Raw genomic sequence first — 25017 nt, forward strand, 5'->3', positions numbered from 1 at the left:
AGGGCTGTTTCTTGAAGCCAAATGCAATCCTAACAGATAGAAGGTAAGAGATAGATGTCAAAATCCTGAAGACTAGACTCAAATGACTGAGGGGCAAAACAGCTGGGGAAAGGGCAGGCTTTGAGTCAACCTGCTGGGTTTGAATACTGTGTCCACCCCTTGCTAGTGATATGATCCTGGGCATGTTTAACTGTGCCACAGATTTCCCATTTAAAATAAAAAGTCATTACAGCAACCACCCAGAATGACTGTGGGCCTGAAACAAGGTATGTGCAGAGAGGGCTAGACATACCACACAACACAGAGTAACCTCAATGCATGTTATTTTATTTATAAAATCGACTCTTGGAGGTTCCCTCTCTCAGCTTTGGAGCCCCACCACCCTCTGTCTCTGTACAGGGGACCTTCTTCCTTCTCCCTTCCTTCTTGCCTATTAAACTCTCCACTCCTTAAAACCACTCCACGTGTGTCTGTGTCATTTTATCTAAACCGGCATGAGGTCCAAGAACCCTGGTGTTCCTCCACTCATCAGAGCCGTATCATTTTGGTGTGTTGGCCAGGAAAGGAAATTATTTCATCAGACTGAAGCAATCAAACTCCAAATGGTGCTGTAACCTGAACCACACATGGACACGCCATTCTTCTGAGGACCCTTAGATCCACCCCAGGAGAAGCCCTAGCTGCTGTTCCCCATTCGACACCCCTTTTCACCAGGAAGTAGTCAGAATAAGTCACCCAAAACCCCCTAACAGCAGTTAATGTGGCATCTCCACAGGGGGTAATGTTGTAGGAGTTAGGAAATTATTTTAGGCAAATGGAGAGGAAAAGGGGTCCTTGGGAAATGTTTGGTTTTTAAAGCAACTCCGGAAAAGTTTCTTGTAAAGTCCCGGCTCTTAGAGCCAGGCCAGCAACCTTTGATATGCATATGTAAGCCATTAGAAACTGGGTCCACCCAAACATGGTGATTCCCACAGCCTTCTTGCCCTTTCCCCACATGTTCCTGGCAACATGGCTGCCACCACGCATCCCCAAGTATGCAGAACATCACTGTACCCTGCATTTGCATATTAAAAGGCTAGGTAGGAGGGCCAGCTTTTTCATGTGCTAAGTGAAAGACATGCCTAGTCAAACCAATCCCCTGAGGCCTATGCAAATCAGACACCGCCTCTTCCAGCTTCTGTATATATACCAAGCTGCTATCTGTGGCAGCTGGGGTTCCCTGTCTCAGCTTTGGAGCCCCCCTCCCTCTGTCCTATACAGGGGATCTTCTTCTCCCTTCTTTCTTGCCCCTTCTTGCCTATTAAACTCTCTGCTCCTTTAAATAAATAAACAAACAAACTCTTACCAAAGTCACACAAGCAAGACGGGGATAAGGCAGACTAGAAGTGATTTAGTCATTGGTTCTTTCCAACACTTGAGAAGGAGTTGTCTTTAGGGATTGAGTTGAAGGCTAGGTATAATGGCTCACACCTGTAATCCCAACACTTTGGGAGGCCGAGGCAAGAGGATGGCTTGAGCCCAGGGGTTTGAAACCAACCTGGACAACACAGGGAGACCTCATCTGTACAAATTAAAATATATATATAATTTTAAAGAAATAATTGTGTTGTAAATATCCCTATCTTAGAGCTAATGCCTAAGCAAGGAGGGGAGAAAGGAAGCCACCAAGGCTTCCGGTAGGATCCAAGTCCTACAGGCCCAATTCTCAGCCTCCCTGTGGTTCCTTTTCTCCTCCCTACTCTTTGAGCTCCAGCCACCGTGGCCTTCCTCATTAAGCCAGTGCTTCTGCACATGCATTTCCCACTGCCCAGAACATTCTTACCTTCTGTTTTTGCCTATATAGCAGAAACCGCTAGCTGTGCTCCAGTATCAACTCTCCCTCATCCCTGAGTAACATCTTCAGCTGGGTACATCCTGCTTAGAAAGGAAACTACATTTCCCAGCCTCCTTTGCAGCTAGAGACACCACATGACTAGGTACAAGCCAATGGGATGTGATGAGAAGAGACGTGCGCAACCTCAAGGTTGTGCCCTTACTCTGCTTTCCTACTGGCTGCCATGTGGACATGGAGATGCATCATCTTGATCCATGCAGATGAGGACAGCAGAGCAACAAGATGGAAGGGGCCTGGGACCCTGATTATTTTGGGGACAGAGCTGCCACACCAGCTGGGATTTTTACATGACAGAGAAATGAGCTTGTATCTTAACCCACCATATTTGGGGTCTTCAACACACATAGCCAAACCTGTATCATCAAATGGGTTCCCCACTTAAGGAGTCTCCTTTTTTCTCTCCAACCAGATGAAACCCCGCTATTGCACTCACCGGGCACCACGCAGCTCCCCTTCATAGCACTTCCTGATGATTGTTCATTTATTTGGCCATTTCCTGAACAAGACTGGGGCTCAAGGAAGGCAGGGAACCATGCTCTGTACACCACTGGATTCCCAGCATGGAGCCCAGGTAAGGGCTATGCAAGACCCTCAGAGACTGTCACCTGAATGGGACCAGCCAGGCCATGGGACCCATTCATGGGCACTGACCCTCGAAGATTCTACCTCCTGCAAAGAGCTCCTAAGAGGGTCTAACACACCCACTCACCCAAGTCTTGCCTCAAATTTCCCCAGGACCCACCTGTACACAGAGGTTAAAAAAAAAAAAAACACTATGGGCTGGGAACAGTGGCTCACGCCTGTAATACCACCACTTTGGGAGGCCGAGGCAGGTGGATCACGTGACGTCAGGAGTTTGAGACCAGCCTGGCCAACATGGCAAAACCTGTCTCTACTAAAAATACAAAAAGTAGCCGGGCGTGGTGGCACATGCCTGTAATCCCAGCTACTCGGGGGGCTGAGGCAGGAGAATCACTTGAACCCTGGCGAAGGAGGTTGCAGTGAGCCGAGATCACGCCACTGCACTCCAGTCTGGGCAACAAGACAGAAACTCTCTTAAAAGGAAAAAAAAAAAAAAAAAAAAGACTATGACCAGCTGCCTAAAGAGGAAACAATTATCAGCAAATACTCAGATCCATGTTACATTTCATCTGCAATTAAATATCAATTAACAAAAATGCATCATAATCAAGATGCACCAGTCCATGCAAACAAAAAAATAAAGACTATATGTTTTGTTTTGTTTTTCTGAGACAGAGTCTTGCTCTGTTGCCCAGGCTGGAGTGCAGTGGCATCATCTTGGCTCTCTACAACCTCCTCCTCCCAGGTTCAAGTGATCCTCATGCCTCCCCCTTCCCAGTAGCTGGGATTATAGGCAAGTGCCACCACAGTTAATTTTTGTATTTTTAGTAGAGATGGAGTTTCACCATGTTGGACAGCCTGGCCTTGAACTACTGACCTCAAGTGATCTGCCCACCTCAGCCTCTCAACGTACTGAGATTACAGGTGTGAGCCACCACACCTGGCTGACTGCTTTCAATACAAAAAAAAAAAAAGAAAAAATATTAGCTGGGCATGGTGGTGAGCACCTGTGGTCCCAGCTACTCCAGAGGCTAAGGTGGGAGGATTGCTTGAGCCTGAGAGGTCATGGCTGCAGTGGGCCATGACCATGCCCCTGCACTACAGCCTGACCAACAGAGGAGATCCTGTCTCAAAATACATATATATATATATGTTTTTGTAGAATCCTGTCCTTGTTTTTAAAAAATACCATGTTTTAAAAATACCATGTTTTTAAAATACCTGGGCATTTAAAAACATGCCCAGGAGGCTGGGCATGGTGGCTCAGACCTGTAATCCCAGCACTTTGGGAGGCTGAGGCAGGTGATCACTTGAGGTCATGAGTTTGAGACCAGCCTGGCCAAAATGGTAAAACCCCATCTCTACTAAAAATACAAAAATTAGCTAGACATAGTGGTGCATGCCTGTAGTCCTAGCTACTCGGCAGGTGGAGGCTGCAGTGAGCAGAAATCACATCACTGCACTCCAGCCTGGGTAACAGAGCAAGACTCTGTCTCAAAAAAAAAAATTACTATATCTTTAGGATCTGTGGAGAAGGGAGGCTGAAAATTAAAAACATCAACCTGCCAATAAGATTGCCTCTAGAAGAGGCCAGGCATGGTGGCTCACCCCGGTAATCCCAGTACTTTGGGAGGCCGAGGTGGGCAGATCACCTGAGGTCAGGAATTCTAGACCAGCAAACCCTGTCTCTACTAAAAATACAAAAATTAGCTGGGCATGGTGGTGCATGGTACACACCTGTAATCCCAGCTACTCGGTAGGCTGAGGCAGGAGAATCACTTGAACTTGGGAGTGGAGGTTTCAGTGAGCTGAGATCGTGCCACTGTACTCCAGACTGGGTGACGGAGTTCTCAGAGTTGCGATAGTCTGGCTTCACACAAATGCTATGATTTAGGTAGTTAAACGAGTTTTCTTTCTTTTTTTTTTTATTTTTTTGGAGACAGTGTCATGCTGTTGTCCAGGCTGGAGTGCAGTGGTGCAATCATAGCTCACTGCAGCTCAACCTCCCAGGATCAAGCAATCCTCCCGCCTCAGCCACCTGAGTAGCTGGGACTATAGGCATGTGCCATCATGCCCAGCTAATAATAATAATTATTGCTATTATTATTATTATTTTGTAGTGATGGGGTCTTTCTTGCCCAGGCTGGTCTCAAACTCCTGGGCTCAAGTGATCCTCCCACTTCAGCATCACAAAGCGCTGGCATCAGACGACAGCAACAGTGCCCAGTCCAAATTTTCTTAATCCTAAACTACAAATAAAACTACAGAAAGACTCTCCCCATACATCAGTCCAATTTCAGAGCTGAAACCTGATACCCCTCTTGTCCAAGAGACTCACCCAGACCTGGGCACCCTACAGACAGATGCTCTTTAACAACAGGGTGAATTAACCTGAATCGTCTATACTGATTTTCAAACCTAGGCTCCTGAACTTGGCCTCTTCACCTGGCATACACCTCCCTGGCTTTCTTTGGAGCTACACCATCTCTTCACCCCAGCCTCCTCCACCCCATCCCCATGGCCCTTTGGAGAATATAGAGGGTGTGACTCAGAGTTGAGCCTTTTCTCCAAACACTCCCCTACCAAGTATGCAGAGAACTGGACATAGGCCAGCTTTGTCCCAAGTACCAAGCGTCAAACAGCTCACTCCACAGATCTCAGGGGGCAGGGGACCAAAATGAAAGATGAAAGAGCCCTATTAAACCACTGCAGGCCAGGCACAGTGGTGCCCACCCATAATCCCAGCACTTTGGAAGGCTGAGGCAGGAGAATTGCTTGAGGCCAGAAGTTTAAGGCTGCAGTGAGCTATGTTCATGCCACTGCACTCCAGCCTGGGTGACAGGGCAAGACCTCATCTCTAAAAAAAATTAAAAATTAGCTGGGCATGTTGACAAGCATCTATAATCCAAGATGCTCAGGAGGCTAAGGCAAGAAGATCACTTGAGGCCAGGAGTTCAAGGCTGCAGTGAGCCATGATCATACCACTGCACTCCAGTCTGGGCAACAGAGTGAGTCTCTGTCTTTAAAAAAAAAAGAGAGAGAAAAGCAAACTACAATTGCAGCACTCAGAGAGATCCTGATCTCACATGTGACCATGCGTTAGTAAATTAGTGAAGCCTTATCAAAGGGCTCGCAAATAAGCCAACTAATTGTAACTACTGGGTTACCCTTCCCAATGTCAGACAGCTCTAACTTTCTTCCTAGCCACAGGTCTCCAGCCCTTACAAGGCTGATGGAGGAACCCTAGAAAAGCCTGACCTTTTTTTTTTTTTGAGATAAAGTCTCTCTCTGTCACCCAGGCTGGAGTGCAGTGGCACAATCTCAGTTCACTGCAACCTCCGCCTCCTGGGTTCAAGCAATTCTCCTGCCTCAGCCTCCCGAGTAGCTGGGATTACAGGCGCCTGCCACCACGCCCAGCTAATTTTTGTATTTGTAGTAGAGATGGGGTTTCACCATGTTGGTCATGCTGGTCTCCAACTCCTGACCTCGTGATACGCTCACCTCGGCCTCCCAAAGTGCTAGGATTACAGTCGTGAGCCACTGCGCCCTGCTGTGCCTGACATTAAAATGCACCATCGTCCACTCTGAATAATAACCACAGCAGTGAGTAACCTTAGACCCTGCTAGAATGGTGAGCTGGGCCAGCCTACTTTTAGAAAATAAGACAATGGCTAGAGTGAAGCCTTTTCACATGTTATTCATTCCACTCCTGAGAACATCATCTAAGGAAATAAGCCAATACACACTCTACCCATGTGGTATTTGGGACAGTGTTTTCTTTAAAAGAAAAATAAAAATGACCGGGTATGGTGGCTCTCGCCTGTAATCCCAGCACTTTGGGAGGCAGATCACCTGAGGTCAGGAGTTCGAGAACAGCCTGGCCAACATGGTGAAACCCCATCTCTACCGAAAATACAAAAATTAATCAGGCATCATGGTACACATGTGTAATCCCAGCTACTCCAGTGGCTGAGGCAGGAGAATCACCTGAACCCAGGAGGCAGAGGTCACAGGGAGCCGAGATTGCACAATGCACTCCAGCCTGGGTGATGGTATGAGATGCTGTCTCAAAAAAATAAAAAAGGGAGAAAGGCTGGGCGCGGTGGCTCATGCCTGTCATCCCAGCACTTTGGGAGGCCAAAGTGGGCAGATCACAAGGTCAGGAGATCGAGACCATCCTGGCTAACACGGTGAAACCCCGTCTCTACTAAAAACACAAAACAATTAGCCAGGCGTGGTGGCAGGCGCCTGTAGTCCCAGCTACTTGGGAGGCTGAGGCAGGAGAATGGTGTGAACCTGGGAGGCAGAGCTTGCAGTAAGCCGAGGTCGCACCACTGCCCTCCAGCCTGGGCGACAGAACGAGACTCCGTCTCAAAAATAATAATAATAAAAAAAAAGGGAGAAAGAAAACACAGCAACCCAAATGTCAAACCACAGATAATAATTATGTGATTGTAGCCCACCAACACATGTAACTATTGATTGAACATTTATAGGTTTAATTAAAAAGGTTACGTGGGTACATGGGAAAATTCTTATTACAGTAAATAAAAACATAGGAGACAAAATAGTATGCAAGCTACAAATGCAACCTTGCAAAACCACATACTAGTAAGAACAAGACTCAAATGTTAACATACCAATAGGAAAACAATAGCCTATAACAAAATATTTATACAATACACATGATGGACAAAGAGGAAAGGTCCCACAATAACAAGAGCCCCTGCAAACTAACAGGAAAAAGACAAACTAGTCCAGGCATACCCAAAAAGGACACAGAAAGACACACTGAAAATACACAAATTGCTGGAAAATATGTTAAGGATGCATAGCTTCTAATTGTAATTGAAATGCAGATGAAAATATTTTTTAGCTATCAAATTAACAAACTCTGATCCCAGCACTTTGGGAGGCCAAAGCCGGAGGATCGATTCAGGCCAGGGGTTCAAAACCAGCCTGGGTAACATAGGGAGGAGATCCTGTCTCTACAAAAAATAAATTTAAAAATTAAAAAAAAAAATGGCTGAGTAATGATTACAACATAATCCACTTTGATTTAAATATGTTATTTAAATTTATAAATATTTATATAATTTCAAAGAAAGAATACAAGAATACATTGGTTATTGGTTAGCCCAAGAGATTACTGATATGGTCTGGCTCTGTGTCCCCACCTAAATCCCATCTTGAATTGTAATCCGAATTGGAATCCCCACATATTAGGGAAGTGACATCATGGGAGGTGATTAGATCATGGGGACGGTTCCCCCATGCTGTTCTCCTGATCCTTGCTATGCTTTAGCAAAGAGACTGGCAGCATTTTGACCCTGCCCTAGAGATCTGTGGAACTTTGAACTTGAGAGAGATGACTTAGGGCATCTAGGGGAAGAAATTACTAAGCAGCAAAGCATTCAAGAGGAAGCAGAGCATAAAAGTGTGGAAGTTGGCCGGGCGCAGTGGCTCACGCCTGTAATCCCAGCACTTTGGGAGGCCAAGGTGGGCAGATCACTTGAGGTCAGGAATTCAAGACCAGTCTAGCCAACATGGTGAAATCCTGTCTCTACAAAAATACAAACATTAGCCAGGCATGATGGCGGGTGCCTGTAATCCCAGCTACTGGTGAGGCTGAGGCAGGAGAATTACTTGAACCCAGGAGGCAGAGGTTGCAATGAGCCGAGATCATGCCATTGCACTCCAGCCTGGGCAACAGAGCGAGACTCCATCTCGAAAAAAAAAAAGTGTGGAAATCTGCAGTCTGACAATGTGAAAAGAAAAACCCATTTTCTGAAGAGAAATTCAAGCCAGCTGCAGAAACTTGCAAAAGTAACAAGGAGCCCAATTCCAAGACAATGGGGAAAATGTCTCCAGGGCATATCACAAACCTTTACAGCAGCCCCTCCCATCACAGGCCTAGGAGGGAAAAACGGTTTCCTGGGCTGGGTCCAGGGGCCCCCTGATGTGTGCAGCCTTAGGACTTGGTGCCCAGCCACTCCAGCCATGGCTAAGAGGGGCCAAGGTACACAGCTCAGGCTGTGCCTTCAGAGGGTGCAAGCCCCAAACCTTGGCAGCTTCCATGTGGTATTGAGCCTGTGGGCGCATAGAAGTAAACTGAGGTTTGGAAACCTCCACCTAGATTTCAGAGGATGTATGCAAATGCCTGGATGTCCAGCCAGAAGTTTGCTGCAGGAGTGGAGCCTTTATGGAGAACCTCTACTAATGCAGTAAAGAAGGGAAATATGGGGTCAGAGCCCTCACACAGAGTCCCCACTGGGGTACTGCCTAATGGAGCTGTGAGAAGAGGGCCACCATCCAGAACCCAGAATAGTAGATCCACCTGCAGCTACACCGTGTGCCTGGAAAAGATGGAGACACTCAATGCCAACCTATGAAAGCAGCCAGGAGGGGGGCTATACCCTGCAAAGCCACAGGGGCAGAGCTGCCCAAGGCCGTGGAAGCCCACCTCTTGCATCAGTGTGACCTGGATGTGAGACACGGAGTCAAAGGAGATAATTATGGAACTTGAAAGTTTTATGACTGGCCTATTGGATTTTAGACTCGCATGGGGCCTGCAGCCCCTTTGTTTTGGCCAATTTCTCCCATTTCAAACGGGTGTATTTACCCAATGCTTGTACCCCCATTGTATTTAGGAAGTAACTAACTTCTTTTGATTTTATAGGCTCATAGGTGGAAGAGACTAGATTTTGTCTCAGATGAGATTTTGAACGTAGACTTTTGAGTTAATGCTGAAATGAGTTAAGACTTTGGGGAACTGTTGGGAAGGCATAATTGTGTTTTGAAATATGAGAAAGATGAGATTTCGGAGGGGCCAGGGGCAGAATGATATGGTATGGCTCTGTGTCCCCACACAAATCTCATCTTGAATTGTAATCTTAATTGTAATCCCCACGTGTTGGGGGAGGGACCTCATGGGAGGTGATTAGACCATGGGAGCGGTTCCCTCATGCTGTTCTCCTGATAGTGAGTCCTCAGAAGATCTGATGGTTTTATACGGGCTTTTCTCCTCTTTACTCTGCACTTCTGTCTCCTGCCACCATGTGAAGAAGGACATGTTTGCTTTCCTTTCCACCATCATTTTAAGTTTCCTGAGGCCTCCCCAGCCATGCAGAACTGTGAGTCAATTAAACCTCTTTCCTTTATAAACTACCCAGTCTCAGGTATTTTTTCATAGCAGCATGAACAAACTAATATCAGTACCATGTTCAGGCTTTATTTAAATATCTTTGTATTGTTTGTTCTGTCATATGGAACACATGTCACTTGTGATCAGAAAACTCTGCAATTAAATTAGTTTAGGTGTAAAAATCAGAGTGACATTAGCATGGTGAGATTATCAGTAATGTTTTTACACATTGTTAAATTATTGATTTAAAAGCAATTTTTAAAATAAGTCCAAAAATGTTTAAAATTTAAACACATCTTTTTAAAAACTGAACAAAACCAAAGCACACTTCGGCTTTGATCTCCTGACCTCTGGAATGTAAGGTTTAACTTAACTGGGTAAAGCCCTCTCACGCACAGCCAAGCAACATGGGCCTGGTCACTTCTCAGCTTGTTCAATTTTTCTGATACGGCAGGAAAACAACAGGTGCTTAATAAGTGCCGGTGGGCCCATTAGTGGGAGCATAAACTGCTGCAGTAACCTGACAATTAACTATCAAATTTCAAAATGCAAGTACTGTCAACCTAGCAATTTCCTGTGGGAAAATTTATTCTGCTGAATTATTTACATATATTTGCATACATGTGCCTTCAGTGCAGCACTGCTTATCACAGCAAGAAACCAGGAACTGGGAATGACCTTGATAGCCACCAAGAGGGGACTGGGTGAATACATGGCTCAGCCATTTAACAGGCAAATGGGTGGCTTGTTTAAAAAAAAAAAAAAAGTGGATTTGATTGGCTTTTACTTTCAATTTGCATGGGCTTAAAATGGCAAGAAAATCAACGCTGGTTAAGTGAAGAGAACCAGAGAGAAAACAGTATTTAAAATACCCAACTAGGGAGGGAAAAAATGAATATGTAAACATATACACACAAACGAACATGTTCTTGCATATATATTTGCATATACTTGAAACTTTTCTCGAAAAACACCCAAGAAACTATCATCAACGAAACCATCATCAACAATGGCTACTTCTGGGAACAAAGGGCAGGGTGGGAACATACTAAAACTTTTATTTTTCCCTTTATATTCTATTAGAATATTCACCTTGAAGTATTAGCATCATCAACAAAGTTGCAGTACAAGATCTTCCTCCTGCAATCAGCCAGATCAATTCAACAACATCTTGTTTTAAAAGAAGAGTTTTCTAGCAACCTATAGAAAGTCCTCTTAACCACAGGAAAAAAAATACCTCATCATCTTACTAACAAGCCTTTGGCAGAGAATCAAAGGCAACTGGGGAGTGGGGAAACCCAAGTTGGTCTTGATTGCAAACATTTCAGTTAAGGTTCTGAGAAAGAGAAGAGACTCATAAAACAATATAAACTTAATTTTTAAGACCTGAGATTTAGCAGGGCTTAGCGCCTCATGCCTGTAATCCCAGTACTTGGAAGGGCCAAGGTGGGTGGACTGCTTGAGCCCAGGAGTTCGAAACCAGCCTGAGCAGCATAGCAAGACCCCATCTATTAAAAAAAAAAAAAAAAAACCCTGAGATTCATTCAAACATAAACAGATCAGAAGGTTCTTGCTTCTGCCAGGGACCACGCATTGCTCTACTTCCTTGCTGAGCTGGTAAGTGCCTTCCCTGGAAATTCCAGGACCACAAGCCATTGTGTTAGTGCTTTACGCATTTTGCCGAATGCTCCAGGTGAGATTTTTATGAGATGGGCTCTGCAGTTCCTTTGAGTTAAACTCCTCAACACTTTAACCACACCATGATCCTCCTCAAGGCCTATGCACATTCTCTTCCCACTCTGGGACTCCCTTCCCCCACATCCTTGCATAGACAGCTTTGCCACTGAGCTCTGGGGTCAAACCTCACCGCCTCCGAAAGGCCTTCTGTGGACATCCCTCCATAGTAGTTTGCACCTCACCCAGTTCTTCCCAGTTCAAGTCTTTGCAGCACTTGCCAGCATCTGAAATCATTTCCATCACCCTCAGTATAAACCCCATGAGAACATGGGCCTGGTCTGTCCTGTTCACTGTTGTATCCTCAGTGTCTAGAGCAGCAGCAGCACATAGTAGCTGCTCAATTAATAATGATTGAATAAATGAATGAATGAAAACCAGTGTGGGAAGAACAATACAATGAACCCAGGGGTATCAAAGACCACACAAGGCTGGGCGTGGTGGCTCATACCTGTAATCCCAGCACTCTGGGAGACCGCTTGAGCTCAGGAGGATTGCTTGAGCTCAGGAGTTCAAGACTGAACTGGGCAACATAGTGAAACCCCATCTCTACAAAAAAAAAAATACAAAAATTAGCTGGGTGTGCTGGTGCATGCCTGTAGTCCCAGCTACTTGGGAGGGTGAGTTGGGAGGGTCACTTGGCCTGGGAGGTCGAGACTGCAGTGCAGTGGCACAATCAGCTAGGGTGACAGAACAAGACTCCATCCATCAATCAATCAATCAAACACCACACAAATTTCTCGTACTGGGAAGACTTAGACATCACACATATTCTCCAAACAAGTATTACCTAGGAGGCCAGTAAAAGGTAGACTGAGGTTTCTCAGAGAGAAAACTCATAGAGAGAAAGATAAAAGCTCCATAAAAATCTCAATTACTACCTGAGGGTTACAGGATGCTAGCCTAGGGCCACCTTCCCTGGTCATTAACACCCACTTTCCAGAACCTGGCAACCTCCCCAAGAGATGAATCCCACAGCTAAACCAAGGGGACACTTAAGTGGAATCTCAACTTTGTAATCATCCACTACTCCCGGGGCACTTTAAAATGAAGTAGAGCTTCAAAGCTGATCTCTCAAGAAAGCCATTTTCGGCTGGGCATGGTGGCTCATGCCTGTAATCCCAGCACTTTGGGAGGCTGAGGCGGGAGGATCGCTTGAGCCCAGGAGTTTGAGACAAGCCTGGGTAACATGGTGAGACCTTGACTCTACAAAAAATACAAAAATTAGCCAGGCATGGTGGTGTGCACCTCTGGTCCCAGCTACCTAGGAGGCGAACATGGGAAGATTACTTCAGCCCGGGAGGTCGAGGCTGCAGTGAGCTATGATTGTGCCACTGCACTCCAGCCCGGGTGACAGAGGGAGACCCTGTCTCAAAAGAAAAAAGAAAGAAAAAGAAAAAGAAAGCCATTTTCGTTTTCCCAGGGGAGAATGAACTGTCACAACTCCAACTGGGAAAATGGAAAAAGGTAAAAAGACACAGCCCTCAGTAAAAAAGAAACTGCTGCAAGTTTCTTCTCTAGCTAATTGGAGTTTAACCTCCTTAACACCTCATTAAGCTTCTCCAAGGCAACCCCAGTAAGCCAATTACACTAGAATTTCAACAGCCCACAACCTCCTAGGGAAACGCAGGATGAGGAGGAAGGTCTTGCTCCACGTTTCTCCCCCATATTCCTCCACACCAGTGGCTGTGTGATTTCACACCCCAAGGGACATATGGAAACATCTACAGACATTTTCGGTTGTCACAACAAGGGGAGGTGCTACAAGCATCTACTAGGGGGTAGAGGCCAGGTTTGGGGCTAAGACTATGCTGCACAGAACGGCAACCAGGCCACAAAGAATGATGTGGCCTACATGTCAATGGGGCCGACACTGAGCAACTGTGCTCCATGTCCCCACCCCCAAAATACAGCTTCCTCAAAGGCCCCGTTCAACCTTTCAGCCTCTAAGAGGTAAGTGCAGGTCCATAGCACCACTCCACCCGCAGGGATACTACCCTATCCCAGTTTTCTTGCTAAGCTGGGGGAAGCTTGCCTCAGGATGTCTGGCCATTAATTAATTTTGGCAAAATGTTTGGGCAAGTTTTCATGAGCTGGAGTTGTACTGACCACACTAAGATCTGATCATCAAAGCTAGGCCTTACTTTGCCATGAAAATCTGAAGCCAACATACCAATTAGATGCTTACTTCAAGGTTGGCCTGCAAAGCAGGAGATGCCAACTCAGATACGAACAGGTGCCAAGTGGGTTCCATCCATGAGAGAAGCAGACCAGGTGTGAGGAAGCACAATTTTAAAAAGGCAACAGGCCAGGCATAGTGGCTCACGCCTGTAAGCCCAGCACTTTGGGAGGTTGAGGAACTCAAGTGATCCACTTGAGTTCAGGAATTCGAGACCAGCCTGGCCAATATGGAGAAACCCCACCTTTACTAAAAATACAAAAATAAGCCGAGTGTGGTGGTGCGGGCCTGTAATCCCAGCTACTCGGGAAGCTGTGGCAGGAGAATCACTGGAACCTGGGAGGCAGAGGTTGCAGCGAGCCGAGATTCCACTACTGCGCTCCAGCCTGGGTGACAGAGCAAGACTTCGTCTCAAAAAAATAAAATAAAATAAAGGCAACAAACATTTGGCCTTAAAATTAAAGCAACAACAGGGAGGGGTGGGGACTGCGGCAAACTGGAGCAACTCAGAAATGGACAGCCTCAGCGGACCACTACCATGTATAAATGTGGGCCTGGGGCTAGCAGAACTTCTGATTTTTCAAGGGAAGCCAGAAATCCAGATGTTTCTGTGAAATCTGCCAATCAATAAATACTGGAGGGCAGGCCACAGTGGCTCATGCCTATAACCCCTGCACTTTGGGAGGCTGAGGGGGGCGGATCACGAGGTCAAGAGATCGAGGCCATGCTGGCCAACATACTGGAAACCCCGTTTCTATCAAAAACACAAAAATTAGCTGGGTGTGGTGGCGTGCCCCTGTAGTCCCAGCTACTGGGGAGGCTGAGGCAGGAGAATCGCTTGAACCCAGGAGGCGGAGGTTGCAGTGAGCCAAGATCATGCCACTGCACTCCAGCCTGGCAACAGAGCAAGACTCCCTCTCAAATAAATAAATAAATAAATAAACAAAATTGGAAATCACAGTCATTCCTATAATTAAAATCAAGCCAAACCAGCACAGTGGTGAGCTGTATCTAACCCTTAGCTTGGAACTCATACCTCAAACACTCAAATTCTAATGTTGATTGAGCCCCCACTGTGTGTGAGACACTGAGTCCTGGGAAAAGAGGGGTGGACAAAACCTTCTTCTGACCTTTCCAAGATGAAACAGAAGCTGTTTTTCCAGGCACAGTGGCTCACACCTATAATCCCAGCACTTTGGGAGGCCAAGGCAGGCGGATCGCCTGAGTTCAGGAGTTCACGACCAACCTGGGCAACATGGTGAAGCCCTATCTCTACAAAAAATACAAAAATTAGCTGGGCGTGGTGGTGTGTGCCTGTAGTCCCAGCTACCTGGGGAGCTGAAGTGGGAGAATTGCTTGAGCCCAGGAGGTTGAGGCTGCAGTGAGCTGAGATCGCACCACTGCACTCCAGCCTGGGTGACAGAGCAAGACCCTGTCTCAAAAAAATAAAATTAAAATTAAAAAATAAGCCATCTGATGAGAAAGCTGGAGGACTCAGTTTATCTGAGTATCCATTCCAGACAAGTGATTATTTCATCCTTAAAATCCTTACGAAGAAGTTTCGACACCGCCCAAAAGCCACTGTAATGCTTCAGGTCATTCATTCATTCAACAAACAGCTGACCCTTGAACAAGACACATTTAAACTGCACGGGTCCACTTATACTCAGATTATGCTTCTGCCTCTGCCATCCCTGAGACAGCAAGACCAACCCCTCCCCTTCATCCTCCTCCTCAGCCTCCTCAACATGAAGACAATGAAGATGAAGACATTTATGATGATCCACTTCCACTTAATAAATAGTAAAAATCTCTCTTATGAATTAATCTTAACATTTTCTTTTCTCTACCTTGCTTCACTGTAACAATACAGTATATAATATATATACAAGATATGAGTTAGGCCAAGCGCAGTGGCTCACGCCTATAATCCCAGCACTTTAGGAGGCCAAGGCAGGTGAATACCTTGAGACCAGGAGTTTGAGACCAGCCTGGGCAACACATCAAGATCCCCAACTCTATCAAAAAACAACAACAACGACAAAATTAGTGTTATCAACTGCTTATGTTCTTGGTAAGGCTTCCAGTCAACAGTAAGCTGTTAGTAGTTACATTTTTAGGGAGTTGAAAGTTAGACCTGAATTTTCTTTCCTTTATTTTTTATTTTTATTTATTTTTTTTTTTTTAGACAGTCTTGCTCTGTCACCCAAGCTGGAGTGCAATGGCGCAATCTCGGCTCACTGCAGTGTCCGCCTACCAGGTTCACGCAATTTTCATGCCTCAGCTTCTCAAGTAGATTACAGCTTCTCAAGTAGATTACAGGCACCCGCACCCGCCACCACACCCAGCTAATTTTTGTAGAGACAGGGTTTTACCATGTTGGCTAGGCCTGTCTCAAACTCCTGACCTCAAGTGATCTGCCTTCCTTGGCCTCCCAAAGTGCTGAGATTACAGACATGAGCCACCACACCTGGCTAATTTTTGTAGAGATGGGCTTTCACCATGTTGGCCAGACTAGTCTCGAACTCCTGACCTCAGGTGATCCATCTGCCTCGGCCTCCCAAAGTGCTGAGATTACAGGTGTAAGCCACTGTACTGCATCCTAAATTTTCAACGACATGGGGCATCAGCACTCCTAACCCCTGAATTGTTCCAAGGTCAACTGTTATTTACTAAGCCCCAGGCACAGTTCTAGGTGCTGGGATTACAGCCATAAACAAACACAGGCCAAAATCCCTGCCCCTATGGAGCTGACCTTTTGGTGGGAGTTTACAGAGTAGGCACAATACTTAAGAAAAATATTACATGTATTAGAAGGCAGTAAGTGCTACTGGGGGTATAGATGGGGGACAGAGATTTGCTAGCGGAGGGAAAGAACGGGATGCCTGAGGTGACACCTGAACAAACTTTGAAGGTGAGGGACATAGCAGGTAAGAGAAACAGCAAGTGCAAAGGCCCTGAGGCAGGCCTGGCCACAAGTGTGGCTGGAGGAGAGTGAGACAGAAAAGCCAGAGAAGGGGCCAGGGAGGCCAAGGGGACAGATGCTGCCCAGCCTTCGAGGCCACTGTAAGCCCTTTGGCTTGTACCCTCAAGGACATGGGGAACTACTGCAGGGTTTTAGTAGAAGAGGGACAGCTGGGCCAAGACTAGACTGTAGGGGTCAAGGGCAGAGTAGGCACAGCAGCGAAGAGGTGACTGTTTTCTTTTTTTTTTTTTTTTTTGAGACAGAGTCTCACTGTCACCCGGCTGGAGCACAGTGGCGAACTCTTGGCTCACTGCAACCTCCAACCCCACTGGGCTCAAGCGATTCTCCTGCCTCAGCCTCCCAAGTAGCTGGGATTACAGGCGCCCATCACCAGGCTCGGCTAATTTTTGTATTTTTAGTTGAGACAGGTTTTCACCATTTTGCCCAGACTGGTCTCAAACTCCTGGCCTCAAATGATCCGTCTGCCTTGGCCTCCCAAAGTGCCAGGATACAGGCGTGAGCCACGGCACCTGGACCGAAGTGACTGTTCAAGTCCAGAAATTGGCCAACGATGACTCCAGCCAGAGTGGAAGTCAGGGAAGCCACGAGAAGCAGCCCGTTTGAGGCAATGGGCGACACGATTTGCTGACAGATGTGATAGGAATGAGAGGAGAAAAAGAGAAGTCAAAGCTGGAGACTGACATGGGAAGAGGAAGCTCACGTTCTTTAGGAACATGGTCAGTGGGAGACACCCACATAGAGAGATCAGTTCCTAAAAGTTGTGTCCACAAACAGAAAAGGCTTTTTTTCCCCCCATCTACCACCAGGTCCCAAAGGCGAGACACCCCCTCCAGGTTATCACAAACGGAGCTTGTCCTCAGAGAAAGAGAACACGACCCTTCAGGAGAGTCTTGGCCAAAGGGACGGGCTGCAGCTGCCTTCTGCAAGGCCCCTGGTGGTGCAGTGGCTCCATTTGGCCAAGTAACCCTGAATCCGCTCCTGATTGGCCTGAATCACGAACCCATTTGGACCAGGAACCCTGAGTCCACTCCTGCCCAGGTCTCTCCAGGGTCACCCTCACCTCCTCCCAAAGCCATTCACCTTGCCGCCTCGCACCCTGTCATGCCACCATCCTGGACCTCAGTGTCCACATCCATGAAATGGGGTGGGTGGAGGCGATGGCCCCCCCCCAAGATCTGACATCCCTTTCCACTCTAACACTCCATAAGGAAGGGAGAGAGGAAGGGTCTGGAAAGAGGGGCAGCCAAAAAGGGGGAAAACAGGCTGAGCGCAGTGGCTCACGCCTGTAATCCCCAACACTTTGGGAGGCTGAGGCAGGGTGACCACTTGAGGTCAGGAGTTCAAGACCAGCCTGGCCAACATGATGAAACCCCGTCTCCATTAAAAATACAATAATTAGTCAGGCGTGGTGGTGGGTGCCTGTAATCCCAGCTACTCGGGAGCCTGAGGCAGGGGAATCATGTGAACGCAGCAGGCAGAGGTTGTAGGGAACCGAGATCACACCACTGCACCCTAGCCTGGGCGACACAGTAAGACACCATCTCAAAAAAAAAAAAAAAAAAAGGGTGGGGAGGGGAAAACAGAGGAAGTAGGAGAAGGCTAAGGGATGGATTTGAAAACCAAAGCCACACTTGGAGGAGAGGAAAAAATTGGCTCTTCGTAGACTGCTGTTGAGCCAAGGGGAAGAATTAAACCAGGGATCAGACTGACTCCAAGGCCCAGACCTAGCCCCAAGAGGAATTTCTAATAGCTTCTAAGATATTCTTCCTTGGCGGCTAAGTCAGATATTCAGGGGGTTACTGAGTTGGTGGATGCCACAGAGCATCTCAGAGGTGCACATCAACTCTGGGACCAGCTCACTCCATCGATGGTGACACACAGCTGCAGCTTCCTTCTGGTCTTCTCCAGTGGCAGTCGGTACAACAGCAAAAATTAACTGGAGAATTCCAGGTGGTGACAACCACTGATCTTTACTGAGTGCTGTGTGCCAAGCAGCAACATTTTAAGTCCTTGCTAAGGATTCACTCACTTATTCCTCAAGTCACCGCTATTCACTAGGTACTATGTTATCCCACATAGGGAAACTGAGGCATGCTGCCTCAGCAGCAGAGGCGAATTTGCTCTGAGCCACCACACTATACTGCTTCATACCAAGTTGTTTTCTCTGCTTTTCCATAATTTCCAATTTTTCTACACAGGGCCTGAAACACAATTTTTTTTTTCTTTTGAGACAGTCCCTCTGTAGCCCAGGCTGGAGTGCAGTGATGTGATCTCAGCTCACTGCAACCTCTTCCCAGGTTCAAGCAATTCTCCTGCCTCAGCCTCCCAAGTAGCTGGAATTACAGGCGTGAATCACCAGGCCCAGCTAATTTTTGTATTTTTAGTAGAGATGCGGTTTTGCCATGTTGGTCAGGCTGGTCTCGAACCCCTGACCTCAGGTGATCCGCCTGCCTTGGCCTCCCAGGCATGAGCCACTACACCTGGCCCTCTTTTTTTTGAGACAGGGTCTCAGTCTGTGGCCCAGACTGGAGTGCAGTGACCGTGATCTCAGCTCATTGCAACCTCCACCCCCACAGCCTTCAAGTGATTCTCGTGCCTCAGCCTCCCTGGTAGCTGGGACCACAGGTGCCGCACCACCATGCCTGACTTTTTTTTTTTGGTATTATTAGCAGAGATGGGGTCAATCCATGTCGCACAGGCTGGTCTCGAACTCCTGACCTCAAGTGATCCGCCTGCCTCAGCCTCCCAAAGTGCTGGGATTACAGGCGTGAGCCACCGCGCCTGGCCTTTTTTTTTTTTTTTTTTTTAATGAACTCACAAAAAGGCCCAGGCCCATTTTTCCAACCATCATTCCAACATCAACCACAAAGCAGCACCTCCTACCAGTCCCACCCCCATCTCCAGAGACCTGCCCCATGAGAAAAGAAAGCCAAGGGCTGCTGTGCCCTGTCCTCAGGCCCTATTTTCCGTTTTGATAGCAAAGTTCTCCTTTTCTCTTCCCAGAGCATCTGTCTGAGTAAAGGTCAACAGAACCCTTATCATGGGCCATTTCCATCTTCTGGGTTTTCTGGACATTTCCTGTGGCTCAGAGGCAGACAGTAGCCCAGAAACAAAGTTCTAACAGAGTCACGCGAGGCCCACTAACCTTGACTTCTAAGCACATGACCTTGGTCACAACAGGAGCCAGGCACGAGTGCCTCACTGCCTTTCCACAGCCCAATCCCATCTCCACCAGCTGAAGAAAAGGGGAAATCCAAAGGAAGAACAAGGAGCTTGAAACACACAAGTTCATCTTTGGAAAAAATAATATTTAATACTAACCATTGTTTATCTCCGTGCAGGGCACAAGCTGAGCCACTTACAAGATTGACTCAATGACTCTTCACAACAACCCAAGAAGGCTGCCACATTTTTGGCTCCTGTCCCATGTTACAGATGAGGAAAGTGAGGCACACAGAGGGAAAGTGGCTTGCTCAAGGTCACACAGTTATCTGACCGCCTGGGAGGCCAGTCGTTCCTGGCCTTGGACACGCTACTTTGAAAAACACAAAAACAGCTGGGCACAGAGGCTCATGCCTATAATCTCAACACTTTTGGAGGCCGAGGCAGGAGGATCGCTTAAGCCCAGGAGTATGAGACCAGCCTGATCAATATAGTGTGACCCTGTCTCTACAAAAAATACAAAAATTAGCTGGGCATGGTGTGGCACATGCCTATAGTCCCAGGTACTTGCGAGGCTGAGTTAGGAGGATCACTTGAGCCGGCGAGGCAGAGATTGCAGTAAGCTGAGATCGCTCCACTGCACTCCAGCCTGGGTGACAAAGCAAGACTCTGTCTCAAAAAAGAAAAAGAAAAAAATAATAAAGAAAAAAGCAACAACTACCTACTTTCTAGCTTTCGGTTAATTATATTTCAATTTGCCCACTCAGGCCCCAGTTGCCTCCTCTCAAATTCTGGTTCCAGGGCACCTCCAACAAGTGTTGGAATCCAGACAGCAGAAACATGCAAGGTCAAACACCGGGATGGGGTACCTACCAGAGACAGAGATCAGCTACAATTACCCCCAAGCAAAACCCAACCACCTGGCAATTTCTGTGGCAGAAAGTCCTTAAGGAAGGAAAAAATAAAAATAAAAAACAAAATAAAAATTTAAAAACATATTACAACTGGACTTTGTGAATGAGTTTCTTAAGATAAACAAAGCGCACCCCAAACATACTCATTAGCCATCAACTACCAGTTGCCATCAATAAAATACGTCCTGATACAAAACCTTATGGATGTTCACCCTGTTTTGCCCCCTCCTCAATTCAGGAGAAGAAAATAAACAAAAGAATATTCTGGAATTCACAGCAACACGAACCCAGATCACCATGTGAATCTTAGCAAAAAATAATCTTGCTGTTACTACACCTGGCAACAAGGGAGCCACAGGTTTTCCTCTGCTAAAGAAAGTCCATCTGCAAAGAGGTTCCAACCACTCCCAGACCGTCAAGACAAAGTCTGTGTTCTATTTCCACCCCTGGGGTCACTCTCCAACCCCACTGGCTTAAAATGGGAGACATATCAAAGTGTGGTAGGTTATTAAACACAATGATACCCTACTAAAAAAAAAAACAAACAAAACCAAACCCTCCAATGGGGCCCCGGAGGATGACTTTTCAACAATCCAAATGCAGCCTTCAAGGAAAGGCCGACAAAACAGGAGAAGAAAGTATTTTTGGATGCTGATCACCAGCTCCTAAGAACCAAGGCTGTTTCTCCTGATTCCTAAACAAAAGAGGAGAGAAACAGTCGTGTCCAGATTTGCCTACTGCGTTCACCAACAATCAAGACAGCACAACACAGAAGTGCTTTCCTGGAACAAAGAGGCAAATCGCATTACGGAGAAGCTGAAGCCCAAAAGACTGGGGCTTAAACCACAGAAAGTGGACTCCAGACACCCAGTCAGGCTCCGCAGGCCACGTTACAGAAGAAAACTTGCTGGGGTTAAATCTAAGGAGCATCCCCAGAGAGGAGCTCCACGTGTTGCAGGGAAGGGAGGGCAGGACCACAGCTACCAGGGTCCTGGGAGTCCTCAGCTGCACCCCAAGTCTGCCCCGAGCCGAGGGTCAGGTAGGGCACGTCAAGGGTGAACATCCCCCTTCTTCCCTGGTTCCCCCAAACTTCCCCCGCAGTATTTAAGCAGAAAGGACAAAAAAGACAAAGCTAGGTAACCACAGAAGAGTAATGTGGCTTGTACAACTTTGGGGAGACAATCAAAGTCCCTTTCTACAATCTAAGCCCCTCCCCAGCTCACCCCGTTGGTCATGGAGTATTTTTCGTGAAAGGGGGGACCCTAACCACAAAAAAGAAGGGAAAACAAAAGCAGAGAGACACCCCTCTTCCCGCCCCCCATCTCTAACGTCCCCTTCCCTGAAAGGTTGTTTTTAATTAGAGACGGGAACCCCAAAACAGGAAGGCCTCCTCACGGAGGCTCTGACCCGACCCTCCCCTCCAAAACCCCAGAGCTGGGCACGCGGCCCCCCACGCTCTGCTCCTCAGGAACTGAGTCACCCAAGTTTTCCCCCATGCCTTGCACCCCCGAAAGGGGCTGGGCCGCGGGCGACGTGGGGGTCCCGGGCCCCCCAGGCCGACAGCACAGCGGGGAGCGGGGTGCCCCGGGAGGCTGCGGGCCCGGTGCTTTCCCTCCCAGCCGGCCTCCCTCCTTCCCTCCGTCCCGCCGGCCTCACGCGGCCCCCCGCACTTACCCAGAGCGGGTCGGAGCCATCCGCGCCGCAGAAGCCCCGGAGCGCCATGCGGGTGGCGCGGGCGGCGACAAGCACCGGGCGGCAGGTGATCGGGCCCGGCTGCTGGCGTGGGCGGCGGCGCGGCGGCGGCGCAGGGAGGCGGGGCGGCGGCGGCGGCGCAGGGAGGCGGGGCGGCGGCGGCGGCGGCGCAGGGAGGCGGGGCGGCGGCGCAGGGAGGCGGGGCGGCGGCGGCGGCGCAGGGAGGCGGGGCGGCGGCGGCGCAGGGAGACGGGGCCGCGGCGCCGCCTGGTTAGCCCGCGCCTCACGGGGACGCGGCGGCCCCGCCCCGCCTCGGCGCCCGCTCACCTCGAGCGTCTGGGCGTGGGCAGCCAGACCCGCCACCTCTCGGCGCCCCGGGCCTGGACCCTGCACCACCCCCACCCCAGATCCTCCAAGGCCTAGGCCCACCCGCTCGGGGACGGGCCTGGGGAGCGTTGGCTCGCCTTCCGGAAGCGCCTGGAATCTTTGGGGCCACACACCCTGCGACCACTTTTCAAATGCTGTTTAACGACAGTATCTGTCACCAGGGGAAAATAACGTGAATGGAGCCCCCTACCTGCCTGGAGTGTGCCCGACGCCTTAACTGCGCCCTCATTTCATCCTGTAAAGTCTCCACTTTCATGAAGGAAGAAACCCAGGTGCAGAGAGGTTGAGTGATTCCCTCTGCTCAGGGTCACCTGGCTAATCACTTGCAGGGCTGGGATTTGAACCCTGACCGCTGACTCCAAAGCTGACTCACACAGAAGGAGGTGGATACTGTTATTCACCTACCTTTTACAGATGGGGAAACTGAGGTTCAGAGAGGCGAAGTGACTTGCCCGAGGTCACACAGTTAGCAAGGAGTGAAAGTGGAAGTGAGATTCAAACCCATGAGCAGCCTGATTCCAGAGCACTGATGACCCAGACGGCGCCAGTCTCCATCACTAACAGCTATTGACCTCACCTGTGTGCAGAGTGCCTTTGCTTCTTCTCAACCTCTTTAAGCATCACTTAGAAATAACCAGGTTATTGATCCTCACCTCAGAGGTAAGGAAACTGAAGCCTGGAGACATGATAATCATAGGCCAGGCATGGTGGCTCATGCTTGTAATCCCAGCACTTTGGGAAGCCGAGGCGGGCCGATCACATGAGGTCAGGGGTTCAAGACCAGCCTAGCCAACATAGCAAAACCCTGTCTCTACTAAAAACACAAAAATTAGCCGGGTGTAGTGGCAGGCACCTGTAGTCCCAGCTACTTGAGAAGCTGAAACAGGAGAATCACTTGAACCTGGGAGGCGGAGGTTGAAATGAGCTTAGATCACACCGCTGCACTCCAGCCTGGGCAACAGAGCAAGACTCCATCTCAAAAAATAATAATAATAAAATAATTAATATGCATTCACAGTGACAAGGCTTCCTAAGGCTGTGTTCTTAGCAATTTACACAAATTAACTTGTGCAATCCTCACAACCCCATGAGGTAAGAAGTAGTATTATCCCCATTTTGCAGATGAGGCGACTAAGGCCCAGAAAGACAGAGTAAATTGTCAGGGATTATTTAGATGGTAAGTGACTAAGCCAAACTTTGAACCCAAGAAGTCTGGCCAGGGAGGTGGGAAGTCTATAATACCATCCATTGCGCCATATTGCTTTTGAACTGTTTCATAGGCAGACAGGCAGAGACAGAGGAGCTAGGGCGAGGCCGCAGAGTGTAAATTTCACTGTGATACCAGCTATGCCTTTCTTTTCTCCTCTCCTCCTTAATCTCCTGCCTGATGTGGGTTTCCATAACACATGCACACAACAGCTGCACCAAATAAAACAGAAACAGTGTGCGCATTTGAGACCCCCCCCACATCAAAGGACCTAGCGAGGGATGGAGGAAGGAGGAAGGTAGATAGGATTGTTTTCTGTGATTTTTTTATTGGCTCAGGTCCCCCAAGGGTGAATGAGTTTCTAAGGGATAATTACTTTCATGTAACAATGCCAGTTATGCTGTTGCTTGACCTTTATACTGTCAACAAATATTTATTGAGCATTTACTATATGCCAGATGTCTTGCTAGGAACAAGATAAAATTGCTACTCTTATACAGCTTAAAGGATTGGGATTTTTTTGGATTGGGATTTTTTTAAGTGTTTCTTATGGTAAGATGGCAGATGTTAATCAAATATTATATTTTCGAAAGGGTATTTACAGGCCAGAAGCGGTGACTCACGCTTGTAATCTCAGTGCTTTGGGAGGCCAAGGTGGGAGGTTCATTTGGCCCAGGAGTTCAAGGCTGCAGTGAGCTATGATCGCACCGCTGCACTGCAGCCTGGGTAACACAGCGAGATCCTGTCTCAGAAAAAAAAAAAAAAAAAAAAAAAAAAGCCAGGGAAGGGGAGATATGTACAACTATGGTCACAGCTAGAAAGAAAAAGTGGTGGCCGGGCATGGTGGCTCACGCCTGTAATCCCAGCACTTTGGGAGGCCAAGGCAGGCAGATCACTTAAGGTCAGGAGTTCGAGACCAGTCTGACCAATGGTAAAACCCCATCTCTACTAAAAATACAAAAATTAGCTGGGTGTGGTGGCGAGCACCTGCAAGCTTAGCTACTCGGGAGGCTGAGGCAGGAGAATCCCTTGAAGCTGGGAGGCGGAGGTTGTAGTAAGCCAAGATCATGCCACTGCACTCCAGCCTGGGCGACAAAGCAATACTCTGTCTCAAATAAACAAACAAATAAATAAAT

At 47.8% G+C, this 25017-nt stretch overlaps 1 protein-coding gene across 1 annotated transcript in view; it reads right to left on the minus strand.

Annotated features, from left to right (window-relative positions):
• Positions 1 to 23923, minus strand: part of LOC129009443 (multidrug resistance-associated protein 1-like) — a 100043-nt gene extending 76120 nt beyond the window's left edge. Inside the window, exons 1-2 of the mRNA XM_063647227.1 lie at positions 23917 to 23923; positions 22270 to 22808 (exon numbers count right to left, since the gene is read on the minus strand). Of these exons, the coding sequence (XP_063503297.1) occupies positions 22270 to 22808; positions 23917 to 23923 (546 nt within the window). The remainder of the gene's footprint in view (positions 1 to 22269; positions 22809 to 23916) is intronic.
• Between the last annotated feature and the right edge of the window lie 1094 nt (positions 23924 to 25017).

The sequence above is a fragment of the Pongo pygmaeus genome, chromosome 10, assembly GCF_028885625.2.
Source record: "Pongo pygmaeus isolate AG05252 chromosome 10, NHGRI_mPonPyg2-v2.0_pri, whole genome shotgun sequence".
Lineage (NCBI taxonomy): Eukaryota > Metazoa > Chordata > Mammalia > Primates > Hominidae > Pongo > Pongo pygmaeus.